The sequence below is a fragment of the Culex pipiens genome, chromosome 2 (assembly GCF_016801865.2).
Source record: "Culex pipiens pallens isolate TS chromosome 2, TS_CPP_V2, whole genome shotgun sequence".
Classification (NCBI taxonomy): Eukaryota; Metazoa; Arthropoda; class Insecta; order Diptera; family Culicidae; genus Culex; species Culex pipiens.
Window position 1 is genome coordinate 63,500,401 of NC_068938.1, and position 24,738 is coordinate 63,525,138.

General features: G+C 34.9%; 1 protein-coding gene across 1 annotated transcript in view; it reads left to right on the forward strand.

The window, feature by feature from the left end:
- The first annotated feature begins 9,687 nt into the window (after positions 1 to 9,687).
- The window catches only part of LOC120420805 (proton-coupled amino acid transporter-like protein pathetic), a 28,799-nt gene continuing 13,748 nt past the window's right edge, over positions 9,688 to 24,738 (forward strand). The window contains exon 1 of the mRNA XM_039583926.2: positions 9,688 to 9,994. Coding sequence (XP_039439860.1) covers positions 9,944 to 9,994 — 51 coding nt within the window. The 5' untranslated portion in view covers positions 9,688 to 9,943. The remainder of the gene's footprint in view (positions 9,995 to 24,738) is intronic.

The following is a 24,738-nucleotide window of genomic DNA, read 5'->3' on the forward strand; positions in this document are numbered from 1 at the left end:
TTTGCTGCTGCTCTCATTTCAACTGCTCGATTTTTTCTGTGTGAAGCTTTTTCACTCATCTCTACGAATGCTTGTTGCCTACTTTACGGGGTATTGCGTTGTTCTAAAAAAGCTAGCGGGTGATATTTTTCTTGCTCTCCCCACACAATTTCTCAATGAGACGGGCCAGCTTTTCATTCATCGCAAACTGAATGTAATGGAGAGCTTTACGCTGATCAGCACATGCTACGACCGATGATCTTTTTTTTCGATAACGTGAGACAGTATTAAATTTAAGTTTGCTCACTTTATCAGATTAAATTTAAGTACTCAGAGTAAAACCATCGTAGATTCTAATCAAAATGTATTTTTTTCTTACAGGAAAATATTCATAATTCGATCAATTCGTATTTCATACTCACACATGGGAAATAAATCAATGTTTATGTTGCACATACCTAGACACCTCTCATTCATGCTTCAGCCGCAATGGATGTGTGTGATTTTCAAACGTGACGTCATGGAAATTTTTCATTCGCACATATCGCAGCGCAGAACTGAAAATGTTGCACTCGCTTCTGCGCGGAATTTCTCACGTGAGAGTGGAATGTTTCACGCAGGTGCTACGGCATGATCGTATGAGTTGGGAATAAACATTTGAATTATGTATAGCATTATTTATAATTGTAGTTTATTGGTAAATTTGATTGATTATTTTAATTAATTCCAAAATTTCACTATGATTGTCTCTAAAAATCGAAAGATCTTAAATTCATGTAATTGATAACCAGATGTCCATGACTTTGGGTTTAGCGCCACTTGCTGTAACTCCTTCCGCCATCAACCAGATTGTGTCCGACTCGTGTCAATTGAGACAAATTGCTCTTGACTGGTTGGATTCTCAATCGTTATAACGCGCACTTTCGCTTTCATTCGATCAATACAGCGCTTCTTTTCCAGCCCAGTTAAAGCCAGACGAAATGGACAAAAACTTTGATTCGAGCCCTCCTTAATTGATGGACTTTACGCACTGGATTCGCGACAAGCTGAGAGTTTCTTTTCTTTCCACTTCTGCGAAAATCAAAATTGATTGAGGAGTGCGGTCTCGGTCCCACACGAGTACGAAACTGTTCACACATTGCCAATTTCGATCAATTTAAAGCATCTCAGTGTCAAAAATAACTGCGGAATTATAGCTTGATTGAATGAGGTTCTGGGGACGTTTAAGCGCCATCAGATTGACGAATTTGGTTTCAAGGAGTATCTTCAGAATTAATTTCAATTCTCAAAAATCATGTTTTTGAATGTTTTAAGGTTTGCTTTAAGGTTTTTAAATGTTTCCTTAACAGATTTCAATCTATTGTTATGTTTTTCATAGCTAATTTCTAGATGAGAATTTTGTCTTCTGGAGGACCACATTATTTCTTTTTGTAATATATTTCACATGATCAATTGATTCAACAAACGACTGCTGAAAAGATTTCGTGGAATAAATTCAGCTTTTTTTATTGATAAATTTGGGTTATTTTTGGAATACATTTTAGGACAAAAATGTTCTTTAGTTTTTTAGTCAGAGTATTATTAATGTTTTGATTTTAGATTAATGTTATGTACTTCGTAATAATGCCAAAATTTAAATTTAGAATTATATTTTAAGTTGAGATTCTGACAAATAAGAGCAGCGTAAACCTGGGAGACATTGATAGGATTTCAAATTATTATTAAATAAAATTAAAGTTTTGTTGGAATTAGTTTTTTTGTGTGTTTCTTGCAAAATTCAGCCTAAAAGTGTACAAAATGGAAAAATACGTCAAATTGATTCTTAGGAAGATAACTATTAGTACACAATTTCCTAAACTTACGATGATAACATTTGAATGTTTACTTACCGTAGAATATAAACATTAAATAAATTTAAATAAATTTGATGTTAATAAAACTAATACCTCCAACTTGCAAGGTTGAACAAAACACATTAAAAATTGTTTTTTTATCATAAAAAAATTTGAATGAACTTTAAACTTAAACTTAAACAAATTTTAGCGCATGATTCATTTTATTTCAAATTCATTTTTAAATTTGTGCTACTGAAAATGCCTATAAAGCTTAATTTTTGAATTCTGTTTGAATAACCCTTAAAACTTGTAGCTAAGAAACTCATTCTAAATGCTCTTAGTGTAAAATTTTCTAAAGAATCCGAACCGTTTTATGGTTAAACTAATTTTCCTTGCAATTTTTTTTTATAATTTCACAATTATACAGCAGATCCATTTGAAGAGAGCTCAAACCAAAACAAAATTGCTTAGACCCGTTTTTTTTGTTTGGGTGATCCAAAAAATGGCTCATTTCGTCGTTTTTCGCAAAAAAACTCATTTTTCAAAAAAACATAAATTTGCGCCATTTTAACCGAATTTAGATATTTTAGACGAAAATGAAAGGTTAAAAGTTGTGCTTATAGGGAAATATTGTTTAATACCCAGAAAGCCTAGCCTAAAATTTGAATCAGTCGTATGCAAACTTTAATGAGCTTCTGTCTAAAAATATTTTTACCAGATTCGTGATATTTTTCGTTACCGTGATTTTATGAAAATATTTTTTTTGTTTTACGACGCACCGCGCTCCAAAACCTAAAATGACGAAAACGAGAAAAAAACGAAGCGAAGACCCATACTTTTTGTAACAAAATTTTCGTTATATAGTTACATTAAAAATGCATTTTCTCAATATTTCATCAACGACATTTTGGCCACCATCGTAAATTTAAAATTTAAAAATCACTTTAGAGCAGGGATGGAATAATCGCAACACAATCTTTTTTGCTTGCGAACTTTTTTCACCCTCGAACGAAATAGGAGACGAAACACGCACAAGAAAATCGCTCCAGATCTTTTTGAAAAAAAAAATCAGTAGAAGATTTTTTGTGAATCTCATTGTTAGCACCACCTCAACAAATTCGTTCCATTTTGTTTACAAACATTGGTCATCTACGAATAGTGACAGGTCATTTTTGGACGTGTGACGTTACACCTGCAAGTGTAGCAGTGAAATCGATGTTGCGCCGAATAATCCAAATGATGATTTTTCTTGTTTCATTTTACCGATTTTTCGTTCGCGAGAGAGGAGAGTCATGTTCCCTTACGATTTTTTTCTATTGGTGAGCGTCAAAAGATTTTTTGGGACCATATATGAGCTCAACGACCCAAAATGAGACAAGACCAAAATGGTGTACAAGATTCGATTATCAGAAGATTCCATTATCTAAAGAACATTATCCGGATTTATTATTTTTCCGAGGAGATCAGTTTATCAAGTCTGAACTGTACAATCAATTAAGCAACTGTGGTGAAATCATTCACGTAATATGTTAATTGAAATAAATTCTGAATAAGAGCGCTGTGATTGAAATCACATGCTAGAGATTCGTTAACGTGTTTTTGCACGTGCTTTTAAGTCGCAGCGCTCGTGTACACAACCGCGACTGCGACACTTCAGTAACAATTTCGTGAAGTTGTCGCGCAACAATAAATGGTTACTTCTGGTACAGCGTGACGTTGCAACAGGTAATTGTCGCAATTTACTATGTGAGACATCTTTGAAGATAATTGATGAGTGAAAAGTGCCAAAATGGGAAATTTAGAAAATTGATGATATCAAGTTTTGGTTATTGGTTTTCAACTTCCTTTTTATTGTAAACATATTTATTGAGCACAAATAGTAATGTTTCTTTTGGTGTTATTGCGTTGCTTGCAAAATAAAAAAAAGATATTTCGAAAATTGCACAAAAAATGTAGATATTTTTTGCATGCTGCTTTTCAACATAAGAAAGATAAGCAAGAGAATGGAAAACGAGACCTCTTTTGTTCCCCTCAAAACCGGCATTCCCCTTAAAACACGTGCAATCCAACGAGCATTCCGTCAACAAAAGCGATCCCTTAATCGCTTCAAATCTAGAACATTCCATTCAAATACACCGACGTCGGCGATCAACAAAAAAAAACCCCCGGAGTACCTGAGTTTGCATGTGCGGAAAATAATGTCACACACGACACAGTACAAGCCGATGCGAAGATCGCCGAACGTGACATTGAATGCCATATTCGTGTTCATGTTGCAGAAAGTGCCGACGCATGCTGTTTCACTAGCCCCCTTGTCGAGTGTGTGTGTGTGCGACTGTTCTCATCTTGCGTCGTCTAAATATTTAAATATTTGCATTCCACTTCCCGACTTCTTACTCAGCACTTTCGATCGGTATTTTAGTGTGCGATTTTATCTCGGTGAATCAAGAGATGAATGTTTTATCTTATCTCACAGTCGAAACAGTCACAGTTGTTCAGCGTGACTTATGAGTCACACAAGGTACACTACCTACCTATAGTGGTGTAAGCGATTGTTTCCGTCGCAATGTCGGCCATCACCCTCAGAGAGTAAACTGGCGCTTTATACAAATTTAGGGGATTGTACTAAAATTAGTACGCGCATCCCTTATTTATAGCCGCGATCGCTGAACTTCTTGGCTTGAATCATGGTTGCTGGTGGGGAGGGAGATGAGCTTAATTGTTGGGCTATTTGAAGGAAAACTTATTTCAATCAGTTGCTTCACATTTTTGCTCAAAATGGCCCGTATTTTGGTGCATTCTTTGTTCGAAAGAGTCAATTTTCAAAGTTCTAAACAATTGTTTAAAAAATCTGTAATTTTTTATGAGATATGACAATTTTTTTTTTCAAATCAATCAGTGTTTCATTTGAATTTAACAGTTCTGCTTCAGGATACAGAATTGCAATTCAGAGATTTTTTGAGGAAATAGCCTAAGGTGTAACAAAAGACTCACGAAAAATGCAGGATGGTATGTCTCTCCTAAAAAAACACAAAAATCATTTACTAAAACTGTTTTCTTACGTCAAAATTTTTAAAAACTGACAGTGGGAATCGATTTCCCAGACAATTTTACATAAAAGTTTCCATAATTACCATTGTCCTATGTCCAATCCGTGTTAAGATACAGTGGTTTTGAAATTAAAAATGTTGAAAAATTGGTTTTTTGATGGTTTTTTTTGCAATTTCTAAATGACAGACTTAATTTTTCAGTTTCGAAAATATTTTTACCGAAAAGCTCCTCCAATTTCCTATAAGTTTGCCTTTGACGGTTTTTGAATGTTTTCACGTTTAGACCACTTTTCAAAAAAAAAAGTTTTAGTAAATGATTTTTGTGTTTTTTTAGGGGAGACATACCATCCTGCATTTTTCGTGATTCTTTTTGCAAAATTTAGGCTATTTCCTCATACATCTTGAACGAAAAAAAAAATCATGACATCACCTTCAAATTTAACTTTTAAACTTAAAAATTGGAAAATCTCATGGAAGTAGCGTGTATTTTTCTTTCAGTGTATTTTTTTCAGAAAGCCCGTCCAATTTCCTACAAGTTTGTCTTTGACCACTTTTTGATACGATGAAACGGCTTTGAGTTACGGTAAATTTTTAAATTACAAAATACAAAAATATTTAAATAACTTACGCCCTTCTCAAATGCCATTTTCGAGTACAATTGGCTCTACATACACAAAAATGGCTTACATAGGCCTAGGATAACATGTCAAAAAAGTTTCATTGAAATCGGAGAGGGTCGGGTACAAAAGTACCAGAAAAATTCATGATTTGAGCTGGAATTGCTCTTAAGTGCTTATAACTTTTGATAGGATAGCCAGATCTTCAATATTTTGGTAGAAAGGACTTTTAAATACCTTCCTAAAAATTTATAAACATGAATGGTTTTCTTACAAAAACGTTTCTTAATCCACCATTAGGTGGTTGGTGCATTCCTCATATTTACAAAGTAATCGAGAAATTAAAAGTGAGAGTGTGTGCGTGCAACATGGAGTTAAACTTTTCCAAGTGTCATGGAAACCTTCACAGCAAGTTTAACTCCATGTTGCACACACTCTCACTTTTAATTTCTCGATAATGAAAATATTGTCCGTTTCTCTCGAAGGTACACGCCGCGCGGCATTTCAGAATGTGCCGCAGACACTGTTGCCAGCGATTTTCTGCACTTTTGGTGCAATAAAAAACATTCCCGGCAACAATGCCATGCAATTCGAAGAAGAAGATCAACATAAACAAAACGCACAGTATGGGATTTGACAGCGCGCATTTGCCGAAAGTGCGGCGCGTCGTTTCGAGGCTGGTATGCCGCGTGTCTTTTTCGGGAATACGCGCAATAAGTTTATGAAAAAATATATACTTGATACTGCCTTTTCCAGAAAACATGCAGACTCTCATTTGAAGCAATGTGGCAACCGGGCGTTTCGCATCTGGCGCGACTCTCGCACGTAAACAAAAAGCCCCGGCCTTTTGAGGTTATGCAAAAAATCACCCTTTTTGTAGATACAAAAATCTTTTTCTTAGCATAACTTTTTATATACTTTACTAAACAGAATAAATTTTAATAGGGTCTTATGGGACCCCAAAACGAAACGAATAAGGCTGTCCCGGCCAAAATCGGTTCAGCCAGTTCTGAGAAAATCGTGTGGAAAAAAATCATGTCTACACACATCCCCACTGACATTTGTTCAGAATTTGATTCTGAGTCGATATGTATACGTGAAGGTATATCTAGAAGGTATATTTAAGAAGTTCAATTTTCGAGTGATTTTATAGCCTTGCCTCAGTGAGGTGAGGAAGGCAAAACCACCCTTTTTACAATCTTTGGGACTTTTTTCGAAATCGTTGTTTAGCATAACTTTTGAAGTACTTAACTAAACTTCATAATTTTCAATAGCGACAAATGAGACCCCAAGACGGATCGAATGAGTCCGAAATGGACAAAATCGGTTCAGCCAGTGCCGAGTTAATCGAGTGGCATTTGCTCGAAATTTGATTCTGAGTCGATATGTATACGTGAAGGTGGGTCTACCAGCTACCAGGCTGCAAACTATTGAAAAACTTGTTTTTTTCGAATGTTCAAAAATGGTAGGGGTCGTACCGCCCCTCCGACAGAATATATCGAAAAATTGACCTAAGATTCGTTTTTAAACATAATTTGGAGGTAAAATGTTGGTCCGTATTTTCTCTATGGCTTAAGCATGGGTTTTCCCCCACACAGAAAAAAATAATGTAAATTTGGAAGCTGTAATTTTGGAAGGTTGAACATTACCTCTTTTATGATGTAATTTTACCTCATTTTAGACTGAAAAAGTGACATTACACCAGAAAAGTGGTAAAATTACACATTTCCAGAGGTAAAATTACACCTTTTTTCTGACATAAAAGATGTACCCCTTCCCAGATGTAATTTTACCATGTTTTTTTTTCTGTGTAAAACATACAAAAAAAACGTTACTTAATCCACCCTTAGGTGGTTGGTGCCTTCCTCACATTTAGAGGGTAATGCTATCCAAAATAGATACAAAAGGGCAACTTGATTCATACCATCAGATTGGGAAGTCAGATCTTCATAATTCAGGGCTCTTATGTGCTTATAACTTTTGATAGGGTTGTCAGATCTGCAATCTATTGAACTCATTGAAAAGGTCTTTTGATTACCTATCCAACGACAAGTCGCATGATAGATCCGGATAACGCTTTTGTCAAAATATCTGAAATCCGGCCTCCCAAAAAGTGTATAAATAACACTTAAGTGCGTATAACTTTAAATAGGGTTGTCAGATCTGCAATCTTTTGAACTCGTTGCAAAGGCCTTTTGATTACCTATTCAACGACAAGTCGCATGATAGATCCGGACAACGTTTTCATCAAGATATCTGAGATCCGGTCTCTAAAAAGTTCATAAATAACACTTAAGTGCTTATAACTTTTGATAGGGTTGTCAGATCTGCAATCTATTGAACTCGTTCGAAAGGTCTTTTGATTACCTATCCTACGACAAGTCGCATGGTAGATCCGGACAACGTTTTCATCGAATTATATGACATCCGGCCTCTAAAAGGTTCATAAATAACACTTAAATGATTATAAATTTTGATAGGGTTGTCAGATCTTCAAAGTCTTGAACGCGTTGGAAAGATCTTTTGATTACCTATCCAACGATAGGTCGCATGAGAGATCCGGACAAAGTTTTAATCAAAATATCTGTGATCCAGCGTCCAAAACGTGCATAAATAACACTTAAGTGCTTATATCTTTGATAGGGTTGTCAGATCTTAAATGTTTTTGACATGTTGGAAAGGTCTCTTTATTACCTTTCTTAAAATGTATAGCATGACGGGTTTTCTTACAAAAACCACCCTTTTTACAATCTTCCGGACTTTTGCTAAAATCGTTTTTTAAGCATAATTTTTGAAGTACTTAACTAAACTTTATAATTTTCAATAGCGACTTATGGGACCCCAAGACGGATCGAATGAGACCAAAACGGTCCAAATCGATTCAGCCAGTGCCGAGATAATCCAGTGCAAATGTTTTTGATCAACATCCCACCACACACACAGGCCTTTCCTCAGTAAGGTGAGGAAGGCAAAACCCCAAAAATTGTAAATACGGATTTTGAGAAAATAATTTTCTGTAAACAAATGTTTGCTTAAGAACAAAAAAAAACAAGTACTGGTTCTTTTTTCAATAGTTATAATCAAAACTTACATCAATACTCAATTCAAATTTTACCAGGACACTAAATCTATCAAAAGATACCCATTTTCGAATATTGAGGTACCAATTTTGTAGGGACAGTTGCCAAAATTGTATGAAGTCTGAAGAGTGAACGACCCAATGCAACAAAATGACTTCTTTGATCATACACCCAAAGGAAAAATATATCTCAAAATCTGCAACACTGGATTTGCTGCAGAAAATGTCACATTTTATAACATTTTTTGCAGCAAGCCCGTAGATCATTTTTGCCCGAGTGTAAACATCTCAGCGATCTGCAGTTCTCACCAACACATATAATGCTGGCCCGTCCCCGAGCAACACTCCAAAGAGAAGAATATGTTGGTGCTCTTTCACTCACATATCATTAAGCGTCCATGGCGCGGTGGTAGCGTGTCGGATCAATAACCAAAAAGTTGATGGTTCAGTCCTCGTTCTGTTAAGGGTTTCTTTTTTGTGAAATACAACCAAAAAGCTGTCGGTAATGTCGATAATTGTCGGTAACAGGCAAAAATGTCATCGCAAAAAAAATGCATGAGGACAGTTTTCATGCAGATTCTGATATACTTTCATGCCGCCATGCATCAAAATCATGCGACCGCCGTTTGGGTGTAGGGAAGGCCTCTACAAAGTTTGAGCCGAATAAAGAAATACAAATAATATTGAATTCCTGTTTTGGCGGAGAATTGCTTTTTATTAAAGCTAAACTATAGATATTACGCAAACATATCATTTAGCAGTAACTTTTAAAACATGTAAAAGGCCCTTAGCGCTTGAGGGTTACAAGAAGGAGTTTAATTAATTGTTTGATTACATATTGCATGCTAATGCTAATCGAATCAAGTGAAAGAGAGGAATGATTCTCACTTTTGCTCAATCACGTTAAAGCTTCGCACTTGCCAAACCATCCTTCACACGTGCTTTTTCAACAACCCGCCTTCTTCGACAATGTCGCAAGCTACGCGACACAACGTCACGTCGCACCGAGTGCGCGCAAATCGCATCTGCATGGGTTGGTGTGTGTGTTTTTGCGTTACGTTGCGTTGCTCGCACTCGGATATCATCGCGACGCAACACCAACCCTCGTTGACCAGGCTTAGACAGAGGGCGGCTCATTCGTGAAGGAAATCTCGTGCAAAACGGACGTTCTTTTTACAACTCTCTCCCCCAGTCGTGAAAGTGCCGCGCGCGTTTCAAGGACTTGCGATTTTTTTCTCGGTTGGAGTTTAAAAGACTTGAAAGTTTGTTAAAAGTGTGACGTTGACTAGATCAAATAACAATTAAAAGACATTTGCTGAAGTGATTTCGTGATTTTAGTAGTGTTTAAAAATATAACAATTGCTGAAGGGGTTTCAAACCAGAATGGATAACTTTAAGAAAAAGACACCGGGACGGCCCAATTTGGAGTACACGGTAAGTCCGCTGCTCTGCTTAGTCTAGGTGGTTCGTCCAAGGTTTCCTAACCTAGACAAAGCTCGATCGAGGAAGAAAGACCGCTCGCCCTCGTTGGTACCTTTCGTTGTAAGAAATTAGACCTGTTGCAACCGTCGTCTTCACGCAAGTTCAGCACTTTGGCATTGATCTTGTTTCAACGGTCAGTCTGCGACGACGGCGACGGCTGTTAAACTTGAGGATAAATTTAGCGTCGCGACGCTCCTCGAAGTGCGTCGTCGTCGCGTGTGTGTGATATAAACACCAGCACAAGAGAATTTATTTCTTTCGGCGAATTTCCGACTTGGGCACGATAAAACGGAAAAGTGATTTTCCGGATTTTCATGCGTTACAGAGGGGGTTTGTAGGGGTGGGGGATCCAAAAATACTGATTCGATTTGTTTGGCTTGCCGCCGGCGTCGGTGGTCGTTGAAGGATGTGATTTATGAGATTGATTCTTGTTTTTGCTCCAGAAAGCAATCAAATTGCGTGGGAAGATGGTGCTGTCTGGTGATGGAATGGTAATCGGATAATGTTGATGGAAAAGTGAAGACGTGTGCATTATTTTAATCTTGAATTCGAGATGCTTCAGTTATGCATGTAAGATCATTTCAAGTATAAGATCGTTTTAATTTGAATAAATTCAAGTTTAATAACAACTATTTTTACAATTATTGTAATAGAATGAGAGTATCGTAACAGTTATAATTTCCAAATTTCTTATTTTTTTTATTTTTGTCGAGTGAAAATTGTGGGAGCTGAATATTTTGAAAGTTATTTTTTCGTTTGGTGGTAAATTAATATTTGATAAATTAAAGAAAACGAGACATAATGTTTTTTTTTTAAATTGATATGGTTTTTACATAGATAAAATGGAGAAGGTGATTATTTTTAAGTTAAATATTTTTTAATTTTATTTACAATAGTGTTCATTCAGCGTGTATGTTTACTATAATGTTAGGTCTTGTTTTTAACATAAAATTTGAGTTCTACGACCCCATTTTAGTTAAATTTGAGTTGTTAAATGCCTTTTTAAAAAAAAATGCATTTTTTCAATATTGCATCACCGCCATGTTGGCCGCCATCTTGGATTTAAAAATTCTTAATAATTTAAGCGTAGTTTAGGGGTCATACCTATGCTCAACAATCAAAAATTAGACAACGAAAAAAAATTAGTTTTTTTCGTGATTCGACTATCCGAAGCGAAATTTTTCCGAGGCCTTCGGATAATCGAGTCTGGACTGTATATTTAACATTCATCAGGACTGGCTTTTTAAAATAAGTAAAGATTTTACGACATGTTTTTGAATTTCTACATGTCTTTAAATTTAGGTTTTCATGAGTAGTATCACATTCTCAACATTAATTACGGATTGCCATTTTACCAAAAAAAAAGTGGAAAAAGTTGAATTGGAAATTAAACGGATTTATCGGAATTATTCATATTTTTATATACAGTCCAGACTCGATTGTCCGAAATTTCAATTATCCGAAGGTTTGTTTGGGACTTAGAATAACCGAATCATAAACAAAAAATATCTTTCTTGTTTTTTTTTTAAATTTCTTGAGCCGTTGCTAATATTTTTCAAAGTTTATGTCGGCCTCTCCCCTTCAAAATTGGTCCAAAAAATCCGGGGGCAAAACATTTTTTTTAAACTTCGAAATTTCCATGAAAATAGAAGTCTAAACAACTGAAAACAACCAAAAATGCATTTTTCTGAATTGATAATCATATTTGAGATGTTTAGGCTTGTGTAAAAATGTTTTGAATTTTTATGAAATTCAGATTTACAACACAACAAAAACTTTTTTTTGCATAAAATAACATTTTCGTCGATACTAAGATATTTTGGAAACTAATGGTTGCAAAACAACTGGACAGGTGTACAATGCATTTTAAAACACTTTTTTCTTTAAAATGTAGTAACCTTGACTCCTTATTTAATTTTTTATAGTTTATTTTTTTTATTTTTTTCAGCGTAGTTAAGCAATCAAAAATAAGATACTTATTTTTTTTTGCACTTAGTTTACCTGAAGATTCCAGTATTCGAAGTAAACTTTTTCTGAGATTATGAGCCTAAACAGAATTTTATTTAAATTTCTTGTATAGTCCCTTTTTATTGTATGAAATTTAAATTTTCATGATTGAGGTTTATTTTTCATTTTGAATATGAAAGAAATTTGCAATTTTGTCTTTATTTTGCATCTGAAATCAATTAGGTTTTTTCTTTAGTTTTTGCACATGAATTCTTAGCAAAACACATAAAAACTTATCAAACTAGCAATAAATTTTTCTGAATTTCCTGCAGATATTTATGAAAATACAAAAATCTTGAAAACATGTTTCAAAGGTCACCCATGTTCAAAAAAATTATTTTTAACAATCTAATTTGTTTTCAAACATTCTCTGACTTCGTTTCTTTAAATTTTAAAGCCCTCTTTAACCCTTAACGTTCCTTGTTTTGTGTTCTTAGTCAATTTATATTATTTTGCATAATATAATTGCGTTTTCGATAAAAGCTACCAGTTAAAAAAAATAAAACATAAAAAATCATATTTTAATGAAATATCCAAGATAAGGAAACAATTATTTACTGAATATTTTAATGATGCTAATAATGAATTAAAAATAGAAACCCACAGCGATGTTGGTGTGATATTACAACAACATTACTGTGGGTTTCACTTTAATGTCCTTTTTCTGGAATCTTCTTTGTATGCTGTGGATTCTTACATTTTAAGATTGGACTTGATTTTATTTATTCAGACCGTTGCAAATATGTACGACGCCTTCTCTTCAGAATTTGCTTCAATATTCAAAGGAATTTCATAGGAAATCGACAAGGCAATCAGCTCAAAACACTTTGAAAAGCATTTTTCTGTGTTCATAATTTGTGTTAGCTTGTTTGGACTAGTTAAAACATAAAATTTTTATAAAATTTAGAAGTACACTTCCTCAAAAAGTGTTTTTTGACAAACTTAGATTTTGTGAAAACTGAAGAGGTATAAATTTCCAAAAATACACAAGTTCGAGTTCGGGAAACTATTCAGGTAAAAATACAATTAATACACGCAGAAAAATGTTTTGAAGAATCAGCCTGTACGATGCTTGAATCAACAATTTTTTTGTTTAATTTAATCAACAAAAAAATTGCGTTGAAACAAACCTTGATTTTATCAATTCCACAAAAGTCATTTGTTGTTTTGAAAAGCTTTGACGTTTAGTGTTGATTCAACAAAAATCATCATTTTCAAATCAACAAAACGTTGTGTTGATTCAAATAACGTCATGATTCGAAATCCGGACACTTAGTAGCATATCATTTTTGTTATAGCTGGCAAAAAATCATGTAATAAGTTGGAAATGTAGAAATATCATCAGGATGTAGTATAAACAGTCAGTTTCAAGAAAATGAATGCAAAATATGTCTTTTCTAACAATTTTTCATCAGAATTTGAAAATTAAAATGACTTGTTGCGCTTCGAATCCCGGACACTGATAAAAGCTGATTCGAAATCCGGACACTTTTGCTTCGAATTCCGGACACTCGATTTTACTTATGAATCACACAAATTTGGACTGAAATGTTAGTGAATGGCATTCTTTAGGTCTCAAATAAGCTGTTAACATCAAAACAATCGATAGTTTATATAAAAATTTGCTAGAATTTGAGGAAATCGAAACCATAAATTTCTGCTTTGCCTTCCCGGTGCTTCGAACGCCTATGAAATATTTCAAGTGAAATGTTTCGCATTTTTGGTAAACTTATAATTTTATTGTATTTAATTGTTTTGGCATTAACTACAGCATTCAAACCAACTTTAAATGAAAGTTGATGTTGGAATTCTTCAAACAACAAAGTTTTGACATTCATAATGCGAACTTATATCCAAATAATTGATAAAACAAGATGAAGTGTCCGGGTTTCGAAGCGTCCGGGAATTCGAATCATGACGTTATGCCTTATTTTTCCGCGTGTAATTAACGTCATGATTCGAATTCCCGGACGCTTCGAAACCCGGACACCTCATTTTGTTTTATCAATTATTTGGATATAAGTTCGCATTATGAATGCCAAAACTGTGTTATTTGATGAACTCCAACATCAACTTTCATTTAAAGTTTGTTTGAACGCTGTAGTTAATGCCAAAACAATTAAATACAATAAAATTATAAGTTTACCAAAAATGCGAAACATTTCACTTGAAATATTTCATAGGCGTTCGAAGCACCGGGAAGGCAAAGCAGAAATTTATGGTTACGATTTCCTTAAATTCTAGCAAATTTTTATATAAACTATCGATTATTTTGATGTTATCAGCTTATTTGAGACCTAAAGAATGCCATTCACTAACATTTCAGTCCAAATTTGTGCGATTCATAAGTAAAATCGAGTGTCCGGAATTCGAAGCAAAAGTGTCCGGATTTCGAATCAGCTTTTATCAGTGTCCGGGATTCGAAGCACAACAAGTCATCTTAATTTTGAATTTCTGATGAAAAATTGTTTGAAAAGACATATTTTGCATGCGTTTTCTTGAAACTGACTGTTAATACTACATCCTGATGATATTTCTACATTTCCAACTTATTACATGATTTTTTGCCAGCTATAACAAAAATGATATGCTACTAAGTGTCCGGATTTCGAATCATGACGTTATTTGACAAGAACACATTTGTTGGGGATCGTTGAAGTGGATAGTTTGACTTTTGACATTTTTTTTATAAAAGACTTTGTATCTGGCCAAGGTTGTTTAAAAATCATGACCAACTTGCAAAATTTAAAAAGCAAAAGTTACACAAAATCGCTATCGTCAAAAATAAGCACAATATTTATTAATTCATTAAAAAAGTTTTTGCCTCGTCTTTTTCAGAACTGTGGGCTCATATTTCGAAATTTTTAAAGCCAGAGCTTTTTAACCTGGGTCAAAATGTAAAAATAATTCATACAAAATGTATTCGAAAAAGTTCACATTCAATTTCACATCTTTCTCCAACTAAAAATAAATAAATGATTTAGAAGTTTACAAAGAAGACACAACATTTTTATTGGCTTTACTAAAAATAAAGAATAAATTTGAAAGCATTATTGTCTTACATTAAGCTGGTAACTGTTTGAAGAATGTTTCAATACGTTTACTTGCTCGAAAAATTGGAATTTGGGACCACAAAAAAAGTAACAAATCATATTTTTTTGGAATTCTTGCTATTTTTTCAGAAAACTGTTATTATGACTGTTGTATTTTTAATTATCCTCTACGGAAAAATAATTAAACAGCATTATAAAATGAGCAGACTTATATTAAATTTCTCCTCCCAAATCCTTTTAAGGTACGTTCACCATTTTGCACATCCCTCCTGCCGTCATTGTTTGTTTGCAGGCCGGTCCGTCGTGCGTCATCCGAAGATCGGCATTTTCTTCTTTTTTTTCAAGAGATAGAAGATCCTGGCAGAAAAGTCACAGTCGCAAAACGGCAATAAGACAAATTTTCCACTGCTGGTTATTTTTAGGGGTCACATTTGCGAAAAATCGCACACACTCACGCACACTCATTGTTGATGTTGATGTTTACGTGTGTGATGTGATGTGATAGAGCGAGCAACTCGCGAGGAATTTTCAAACAAGCGTCTGCTTTTCTATCACGACAACATAAACACTCGTGAAAAATTGACCACACAGACACAATCACGATTTCGAACCAACGATCGCCAGCTTGTCGTTCGAAGAAAAAACGTGGGATAGTATCAACAAAAATATTATACAACCAGAGCGCGCGTTAGTCGGTACTATTTTTAAAATGTCGTTATTTTCCCTGCTGTCTTCGCCCGATCGGATCGTGACCAAAAGGACCACAAATTTATGAAAATGAATGCGAAATTTTTGCGAAGGACCAGCGTCAAAATTATGGCCGAAATGTTTCCACAAAGTTCGACACAAATACGTGCACGAGACCCTTGTTATGAATGGGAAATTTGCCTCTTCTTATATTGCTTCTTTATCTTCTGATGGAAATGTGTTGTGGGTGGGTGGGAGATTGGGAGGAAGGAGTTATTTTCGGGCAAAAGGTTTACGGTGTATCAGTTGCGATTGGGTTAGTGGTATGATTTGAAGAGAGAAAAAAAATCAAAAAGAATGCGGAAGGGAAACATAAACAGAATGTTTTGCCAAATGCAAATTGCGCGTGATGTGAGTAAACTTAGACCAACTTACACACCGGGGTGTAACGGTCATGTTCAAGGGATGAACTTTGTAGAAGGGTTCTCATGGTTTTTGTAAAATAAAAAAAGTTCAAATTTAAACTAAAGCCATTGTTAGTTAAGTCAAATTCCAAACCAACTAATTCTAGCGGGTTATATTTTAAGGATTGCATGTCTAGTCTGAAATAACATAAAAGCCTTATTTTTTCAAAATTTATTGCTTTAAAGTTCCACTTGAAACTATGTTTATGTCTTGTTACGAGATTAAAGAATGAAATGCAAGATTATCGATACAAAATTAATACTAATTTATACAGTAAGAACTTGCTCCGATAAGTATACTTTTCCTCGACAATCACAGCAAAAAATGTGTCAATCTTATCCCTAATTGAATATCTAACCAGATTACCAATAACCACCCAATTATCTAATAGCTGCCGGCGCTATCTCTGCTGCCTGACAAAATTACCCCGTCGGAACCGTACAATTCCAGCCGCACTCGTCGTATACACTCGGTGAATTACCCGGTCTCCCGAAAGGCTACAATTATCATCAATTTACACAGCCCAGCCAGCTCGTGCTAAATGCAACTGGTGCAATTTTTTTATTCTCCTTCTGTTTGCACTAAGGGAATTGCAGTTCTAAGCGGAAAGCAAGTGACGAACCTCGCAATTCCAGCTGAACCAACAACCAACAACGCTAGAATTTGCACAGTGCGAATGAGACAGTTTTGCTTCCCACAGTCTTTTTATTGGATGGTTTTATTTCCACTTTAAGTGCTCATTCGGAAGACACCAAATGTTGGCTGGTGTAACTTGTCCACTGGTCAGCGTTATTTTTTGACTTTGGAGCGCCGGACCTTCATAAAATGTTGACTGTTTGCAAAAGTTGGCAATTTGTTGGGTACAATGTGGTATCTTTATCTGTCATCTTGAGATTTAGTGTTTCAAATGTCAATCCTTGTATACAGTCAAAATAAACACAGTAAAAAATTTGGAAGGTGGATTATTCCCTCTTTTATGTTGTGATATTACCTCAATTTAAATTGAAAAACTGCCAAAACACTGAAATAGTGGTAACTTTTCACATTTTTAGAGGAAAAATAACACATTTTCTATGATCTAAAATAGATGACTATTTTCAGCAAATTTTAGCTACAAATCCAAGCCATCATTTTTTGTAATCACAATTCACTTATCAAATCATAGTCCATTTTTCACTGTTACAATTTACAGAGCTAATATTTAGTAAACATTTACTGCGCCATTTCTTGGCTTAATGGCTTTTTTCCCCAGTAGCACAAAAGCTGATTTAGGGTTCGACCACTTGACGAGAACGTGTGTCTATTTTGATTTTTATTTATGCAGAAAGTAACAATTGTGTTGAAAATGTTCTCGTCCTGCAACGTGACCAATAAATCTCTCTTTTTTTCACCGCACACACTGACTGATGCGATGGGTGTGTTCTGTTTTATTAAAATTTATATTTTGTGCGGCAATACCTTTCTTTTTTCTCTAATGAACAGAGAATCAAATTAAAGACATTTTGTCCTGATAATTGATGATTCTTTTTTGCAGTTTTGTCGTGAAACTACTTACTTTTCCTGGCATTCTCGAACGACGAAACGGCTTACTTTTCTCTACTGATATAAACAGAATCGGAAAGTTATGTTTTTCGATACAAATGCTGAATAGTTCTACTTTTCGGTACTGAAATGGATGCTGAATATTTGAACTTTTCAGTGTACATGTATTACAAAGTATTACTTTTCAATATTGTTTTGATTTTAACGGTGAATTGATCAATTACATGGTAATTTTGACTTTAGTTTTTCTTTTCTTGATTACAAAAAATGTTGAACTGAACTCGTAGCCAATGAAATATTTTTCGGCACTTGTAGTAATTAGAGGAACAGCATCTAACTCCATCGTGCCTCTAATGTTGCCATTTCAGCACTTTGACGTTCAAATACAGCTGAGCAGTTCTCTCAGGTTTCGGTTATTCGATTTTTGTTTTTTTTTTTTTTAATCCGACTGAAATTTTTATGGTGTCTTCGGTATGCCCAATGAAGCCATTTGGCATCATTAGTTTGTCCATATAATTTTCCACACAAATTTGGCAGCTGTCCATACAAAAATGATGTATGAAAATTCAAAAATCTGTATCTTTTGAAGGATTTTTCTTATCGATTTGGTGTCTTCGGCAAAGTTTTAGGTAAATTTTTTTTTATTTAACTTTTTGTCACTAAAAGTTGATTTGCACAAATAAAAACACTATTTTTTATATTTTTTAGGGGACCTTCGATTTTTTGAAAAAATCAGTAGTGATTAAAAAAATCATAATTCGGTCAAAGATTTTTTGCAAAACCTGGAAATTTCTGAAAAGTTGGCATTTGATGTCCCCTAAAACATAAAAAATAGTGTTTTTTTTGCAAATCAAGTTTTAGTGACAAAAAGTTAAAAATCACAAAAAAAAATTTACCATGTATATTTTTTTTCAGGATTGGTCCGTATCCATACCTACAACTTTGACGAAGACCCAAAATCGATCAAAAAATTCCTTCAAAAGATACAGATTTTTGAATTTTCATACATCATTTTTGTATCGACAGCTGCCAAATTTGTGTGGAAAATTATATGGACAAACTAATGATGCAAAATGGCTTCTTTGTGCATACCAAAAGCACCACAAAAGTTTCAGCTGGATTAAAAAAAACAAAAATTAAAATTCTGAAAAAGACCGATTTCGTAGAGAATCGCTCCGCTCATAAAAAGTGTTTTCAACTGAAATCAAGAGAAAAATAGCTCAATAGAAAGCTAGCAAGCTAGTTTCTACCAACAGTTTTACAAAATAAGTTGTATAAAAATTGAAAATCAGCTAATTGGATGGGGTTAGGAGCGAGTGCTCAACCTGCCGAACATATGAGAATTTCCCCTATTCTACTAGGTGAGCCTAGTTGGATAAATGTACAACTCGTGCGGAAAAAATCTTCTTTTTGCAACATCTTGCATTAACTACTATTTAAAAAAAAATAAATGTTGTCTGTTTATAGATAAATTACAAATTCAGATTGTTTCTAAAGTAAAAATTACAAAATAATAAACAATTTTATTCCAATAAAATAATTTTGAAAAAATACAACGTGTCAATTAACAAACATTCTTAAGCTAACATTTGAAAAAAAAGCATGGACGTATTTCAAAGAATCTGTTCTTTTACATGTATTTTAATATTAAACATAATAATTTTAAATTGAAACCAGTTGATTCGATTCATATCGTTAATTGAATCAACTTATCACAAATAGTTTACCAGCTAATGTAACAAACTTTTTTTTAAGCAATTTGCATTGTTTTATCGGGTTTGTGAAATCCGAGTTTTTTGGAAATTTAAATAATCGTTTGATTTGGTAAAAATAATAACTCCAAACAGATATTTAAACACAAAATCATCAACATTTTTTGTTTAAAAAAATGTAACATTTGGTTAACTTTTATATTTATTTTAAGTCACACTTTCCAGTTTCACAAAAAAAAATAGTTAAAAAGATTTTTCCAGGCTATTTTCGTTTATTTTTATTTTACGACAATTTCTTAAAGCTGTTTTTTAAAATTAACAAGTCTAAGATTTTTTATTGTGCATTACCACGTTATTTTGAGTTTTAGACTTAGACCAAAATATTTTCATCTTATAACAAAATTTCCTCGTAATGGGAATCCACACAAAATTTTCCAAAATTTTGAAGATTTTGAAAGTTCCTTATTTCTGATGTTATTCGTTAAATATTTACATTCTATTTTTTTTTCTTGGACCGTTGCAATGAACATAATGTATATAAATTGAAAATTACAATCCATAAAATCAACATTTCAATGATAAAAGTGTTGTAATATGCATTACACACAAAAAAAGGAAATAACAGAAACAAAACTTTGTGCAGTACTGTACATAGAATTCTCAATTGTTATAAAAGTAAATAGCAATGCAAGAAAACATTGTTGGAAATGTTTTTAGTAGATTGAAATTTTGAAGTTTTTTGAAAACATATTTTTTGCCACTAGATTTTTCGGGCCAATTGTTGAGGGGTAAATGGGTGAAATTAACTTTGAAAAATATTTGCATTGGCCTTATTATTTAAAAAAGTATATTGGAGGTAATTCAAGCACTTTTTTGTCATTTATTCCAATAAGCTCTAGTAAAGCAAACATATCATGCTGAACACTAACAATCTTCAAATCATCTGCTCTTGCGATGCAAGAAAATCATATTTGTGATAAAATTATACGTCTGCAACTGCCTCTGTCGTGTTACTAGTTATAGGTCATGTCCTTCTTTGCAGAAAGGTTATAAGTTCCATCAGCTGACTTCTGCTTACTTTTTTTTGCTTGAACATTTATAGATTCTTCAAGGAGCTATTCTGCTTTTCTTTCCATATCTAAGAAATGTTTATCTAACATGTTGAGCTGTTTACTTCTCCACCATAACTAGAAAAAAAAACAAAGCTTTTACAAACAACTCTTATCAAATCATGTCCACATCGATCTCAGCCACAACAAGAAGCAAACACCTTTTTTCCATTTCTGTTGTTTACCATAGATACTAGTATGGAATTTTAAAGCGTCACAGTCACATGCCAAAGCAAACTGGCGAAACTCATATTATAATAAAAATAAACGTAAAATATTGTTATTTTTTATTTCTTTTAAAGTTGTTAATTGAACTTCACTGCCCCTGATCGCATAAATGTCCCATATGCATTTTCATCGATTTCGAGTTATTGATGCAGAATTGTTCAAAAATATGTGCTCTTTCAAAAGAGCCTATAACATCCAGTACTTTGTTCTAGAAATCAGAAAGAAATCCAGTTTTTTTCGCGAAAACTTAACACGTAGCCTTATGTATGGGACAAACTTCTAATGCGTTTTTCTCAGCTTGCTGTTTTTGCATATGGGACATTTATGCGAACATGGGCAGTTCACCGCAACTCGAAACATCAAGTTCACAGCCCCGATATCAAATCAACCGTTCTCCTCACTCACGTGCCGTCGTGACGCCCACTGGGGTGGGTGGGTTGTTTTGGCGCCAGCAAATTACAATCGTGGAGAAAGGATACTCGCGTCACATCACCAGCACCTACGCATACTAGTTTCCCCCCAGCCCACTCACGCCACGTGGTAATTGACAGTGACCTTAATGTGATGCGACAATTTTGGGGTGGAAAATGTGAGGGGGTGGGGGAAAATGCGCGTAACTTTTGATCAACTTGGGGTTATTGGAGGGTCACATTTTGTAAGGGTTAAACATTTATTTGATTTTCTGTTTTTCAACTACTTGAATCTAGTTTTTATAGCTCAGGTACGTCTGGTTAACAAATCATGAGAAATAATTTAAAGAAATAACAAAAAAAAATTGTAGATGTGCCCATATAGAATGCTTTGCTTGAAAATAAGTCCTCAGCAATTTAAGAAACGGAAATGAGCACCATAAACTCATCCAATTCAGGGTGGTTTGAACTTCAACCAAAATTCAAGGTTGATGACGCAGATGGGAAAAGCATCCCTCGTAACAAAAAGTCATGTTTTGGCGGCAGCTGTCGAGCCCCTTTTTTTCGCGAGAAAGAGAGGGCGCAGCTGCGGTAAAATCCTGAATGAATTTCTTTAGCGGGTTTTCCCCCTTTGCGTTTTCTTGTCCTTTTTCTCTTCGAAACGTAAGGATATTCAACCGGTTTTGCGTGGTAGGATATTCAACACAAGCATTAGGGGTAAATCGCTCGTTTTTTTCAAGGTCGGACGAGAAACAAGTAAGACTTCCAGTGATTGATGAAGGTGAAAGGATTGCGAAACTTCTGGAAATTTCGCGAGTTTGACGGCACGTGATAAATTGGATTATTTTATGATTGAACTTTTGGTGTAATTTTTATCAGCTCCAATAACTTCGTTGCACCAATAACCCAATTATCTTGAGTAGCAAGCCTTTTTGACTCCCGATTAGAACCCCAATTTATTACCGATTACCCAACTCGTTATCATTTTCGCTAAGTCAGTTCAATTTCCTGGACACGAAATTCCCAAATGACGACACTTAGCTGTCGTCATCAACTTCATTGAACGGTTATCGCTTGCACTGATAACATTTTGCACCGTAGAATAACCATAAAAAAACAAGATTTCTGATTTGTCTAAGTTCCCAACCTTGAACCACCTAGTACAAATGGCAATTGGATCCACCCAAGAAAGCCGTCGTCTACCCGATAGAACTAGACTAAATTGAAGGGGTTCCTAGTGTGAACCAACTAAGTGGAATGGAAATTTCCACTTTAAACCAGTCGACTATTCAGCCAGCCACGATTGTGTGTTTAAGCAAATGCAGCGTGGTGACACGCTTTTTTGCCAACGTTTGTTTGTTTGCTTTAAAAAAAAGATAAATATATACAATAGAGTGCGAGTTTAAGGTTCGGGGTACCCGAGCAGAAGAGTCGTGAACGCTACACAACAAATTATGTTAGAAGTCATTTGTTACATTTCTTCTCAACTTATCTTCAATGAGATTCTTATGACAAATGAGCGATGTAAAACTTCTACAATGAGCTTCAAATTAAAAATAAACCATAAAATTTACAGTTTTCCCACCTCCTTCTGCTCGGGCTCCCCGAGCCCGGAACCATTTGGTGACTGATGCAATTCGGTTTGCGCGTGAATTGTGCCCACAAAAGTGCATCGGTAAGCAGCAACGACACCGTCTGTTTGTGAGTGTGTAAACAAATATAGAGTGCACTAACAACCCAACCACCCCTGTCGGCCAGAAATATGAGCCATCGTTGATGGATAGCTGACGCCAGCCAAGTCGCGCGCGAAAGTCACGATTTGCATAATTTGTCACCTTGAAGCGCGGGGGAAGCTTACCTGGGTGGATTCTAAGCTGAACTTGGCTGGAAAGTTGACTGAATTGAAATCATTTATCTAACAAAAAAATAATGACTCTTTACTTTTTGAAATCAAAGTTGTCAGTCATGAAGCTGCTGAACTATTTTTATCTCAAGTATTTCCTAAACAATGTAGTACTAATGACGATGAATGGAAGACCCCACCTAAATTGACTACCTTGCGCAACTGGAACAGAGCATGCACCATTACCGAGCACTTCAGATGATAAAGTGGATAAATACACTGCTCGTACTATCGATAACGAGTATATATACTTTCATACTCATTGTAAAGCCCAAATTTTATTTCCGGAAACGGCTTTGATTTTTTTAAGCTTAAATTTAATCATAAAAAAAATTGATCAAATATTATGCATAATATAAATAATTGCTGTTGATTATACTCGAAAAATATACAAATAAATATCAGGAACAGTTTTAAGAAAAGACAAAAAACACGCTAATACTTCATTGGGACCATCCATAAACCACGTGGACACTTTTTTGGGAATCGTTACCCCCCCCCCCCCCCCCTCGTGGACAATTGTCCGTACAAAAAAAAACTTTTTTGTATGGATCGTGGACAATCGCCATACCCCCCCCCCCCTAAAGTGTCCACGTGGTTTATGGATGGTCCCATTTGCGGGAAATTAAAAAAATCAAACAAAATCTTTTCAAAACAATTTCGCAGGCCATTAATATCAACTAGTGGCTAAGCCCAGATAGGCCAATTCATCCACAAACATTACCTAATCAGTACTCGAAACCCTCCCAAGGTACTTCAAAATCCGACTTCCTCACGTAATCCCACCCCGTAGCTGACAACCCATGCTTCTAGAATTCGGTTTGAAGCGGTTACTCGTGGCGCTCCCGTCTGGGAAATGTATAGCACTGTGTGTGCTAATCAGCAAACTTATTTATCAACCAAGCACGTGTGACGAGATTGCTCCAACGCTGGACTGTATACAACTTGCCCAGGGTTGAAGGCGGGCGCAACCTTGTTGAAGGGAAGGTCTATTTTTCCAAGAATGGAAAAGCACACCTGGGTGTGAACTGGGTTTGGTCGGCACATCACTTGATAAAGTGATAATTTTTGCTGTGATAAATGTGCTGCCTTCTGAAGAAGACACTTTTGGCGGCAGTGCTAATTAGCTGTGATAAGAAACTGGCCAGATAAATATTGACCGTATCAAAGAAGTCATCTCGGTGTTGACTCTGTGACTTTGTGTGGAGGGAAAATTACCCCATGAGCACCGGAAATCAGACGGAGATTGACGTGAGAATTGAGTCACCTGCTTGGTGAGCTTGTTCGGATATTCAAGTTCAAATTTGCATAACAAATATACGATCGATTTTTCAACTCAAATAACTCATCATTCAACTTATTTAGTAAAACTTTAAAATTAAGAATTTTTTAGCGATTCCACGTCAAATCAGCAGGATCCAGATCAAAAGTGCTTCGATTTGGGTCAAATTTGGCATGGGAGTTCCTTGGTCAAAGTTAGACCCGTTTTTCTCGGGACCAGAGAGCTTACCTGTGAAATTATTTTCCTGTAATTTTTCAGTTCCAAAAACACTTCGATGGAGAAGGATGGTACTTAAAGT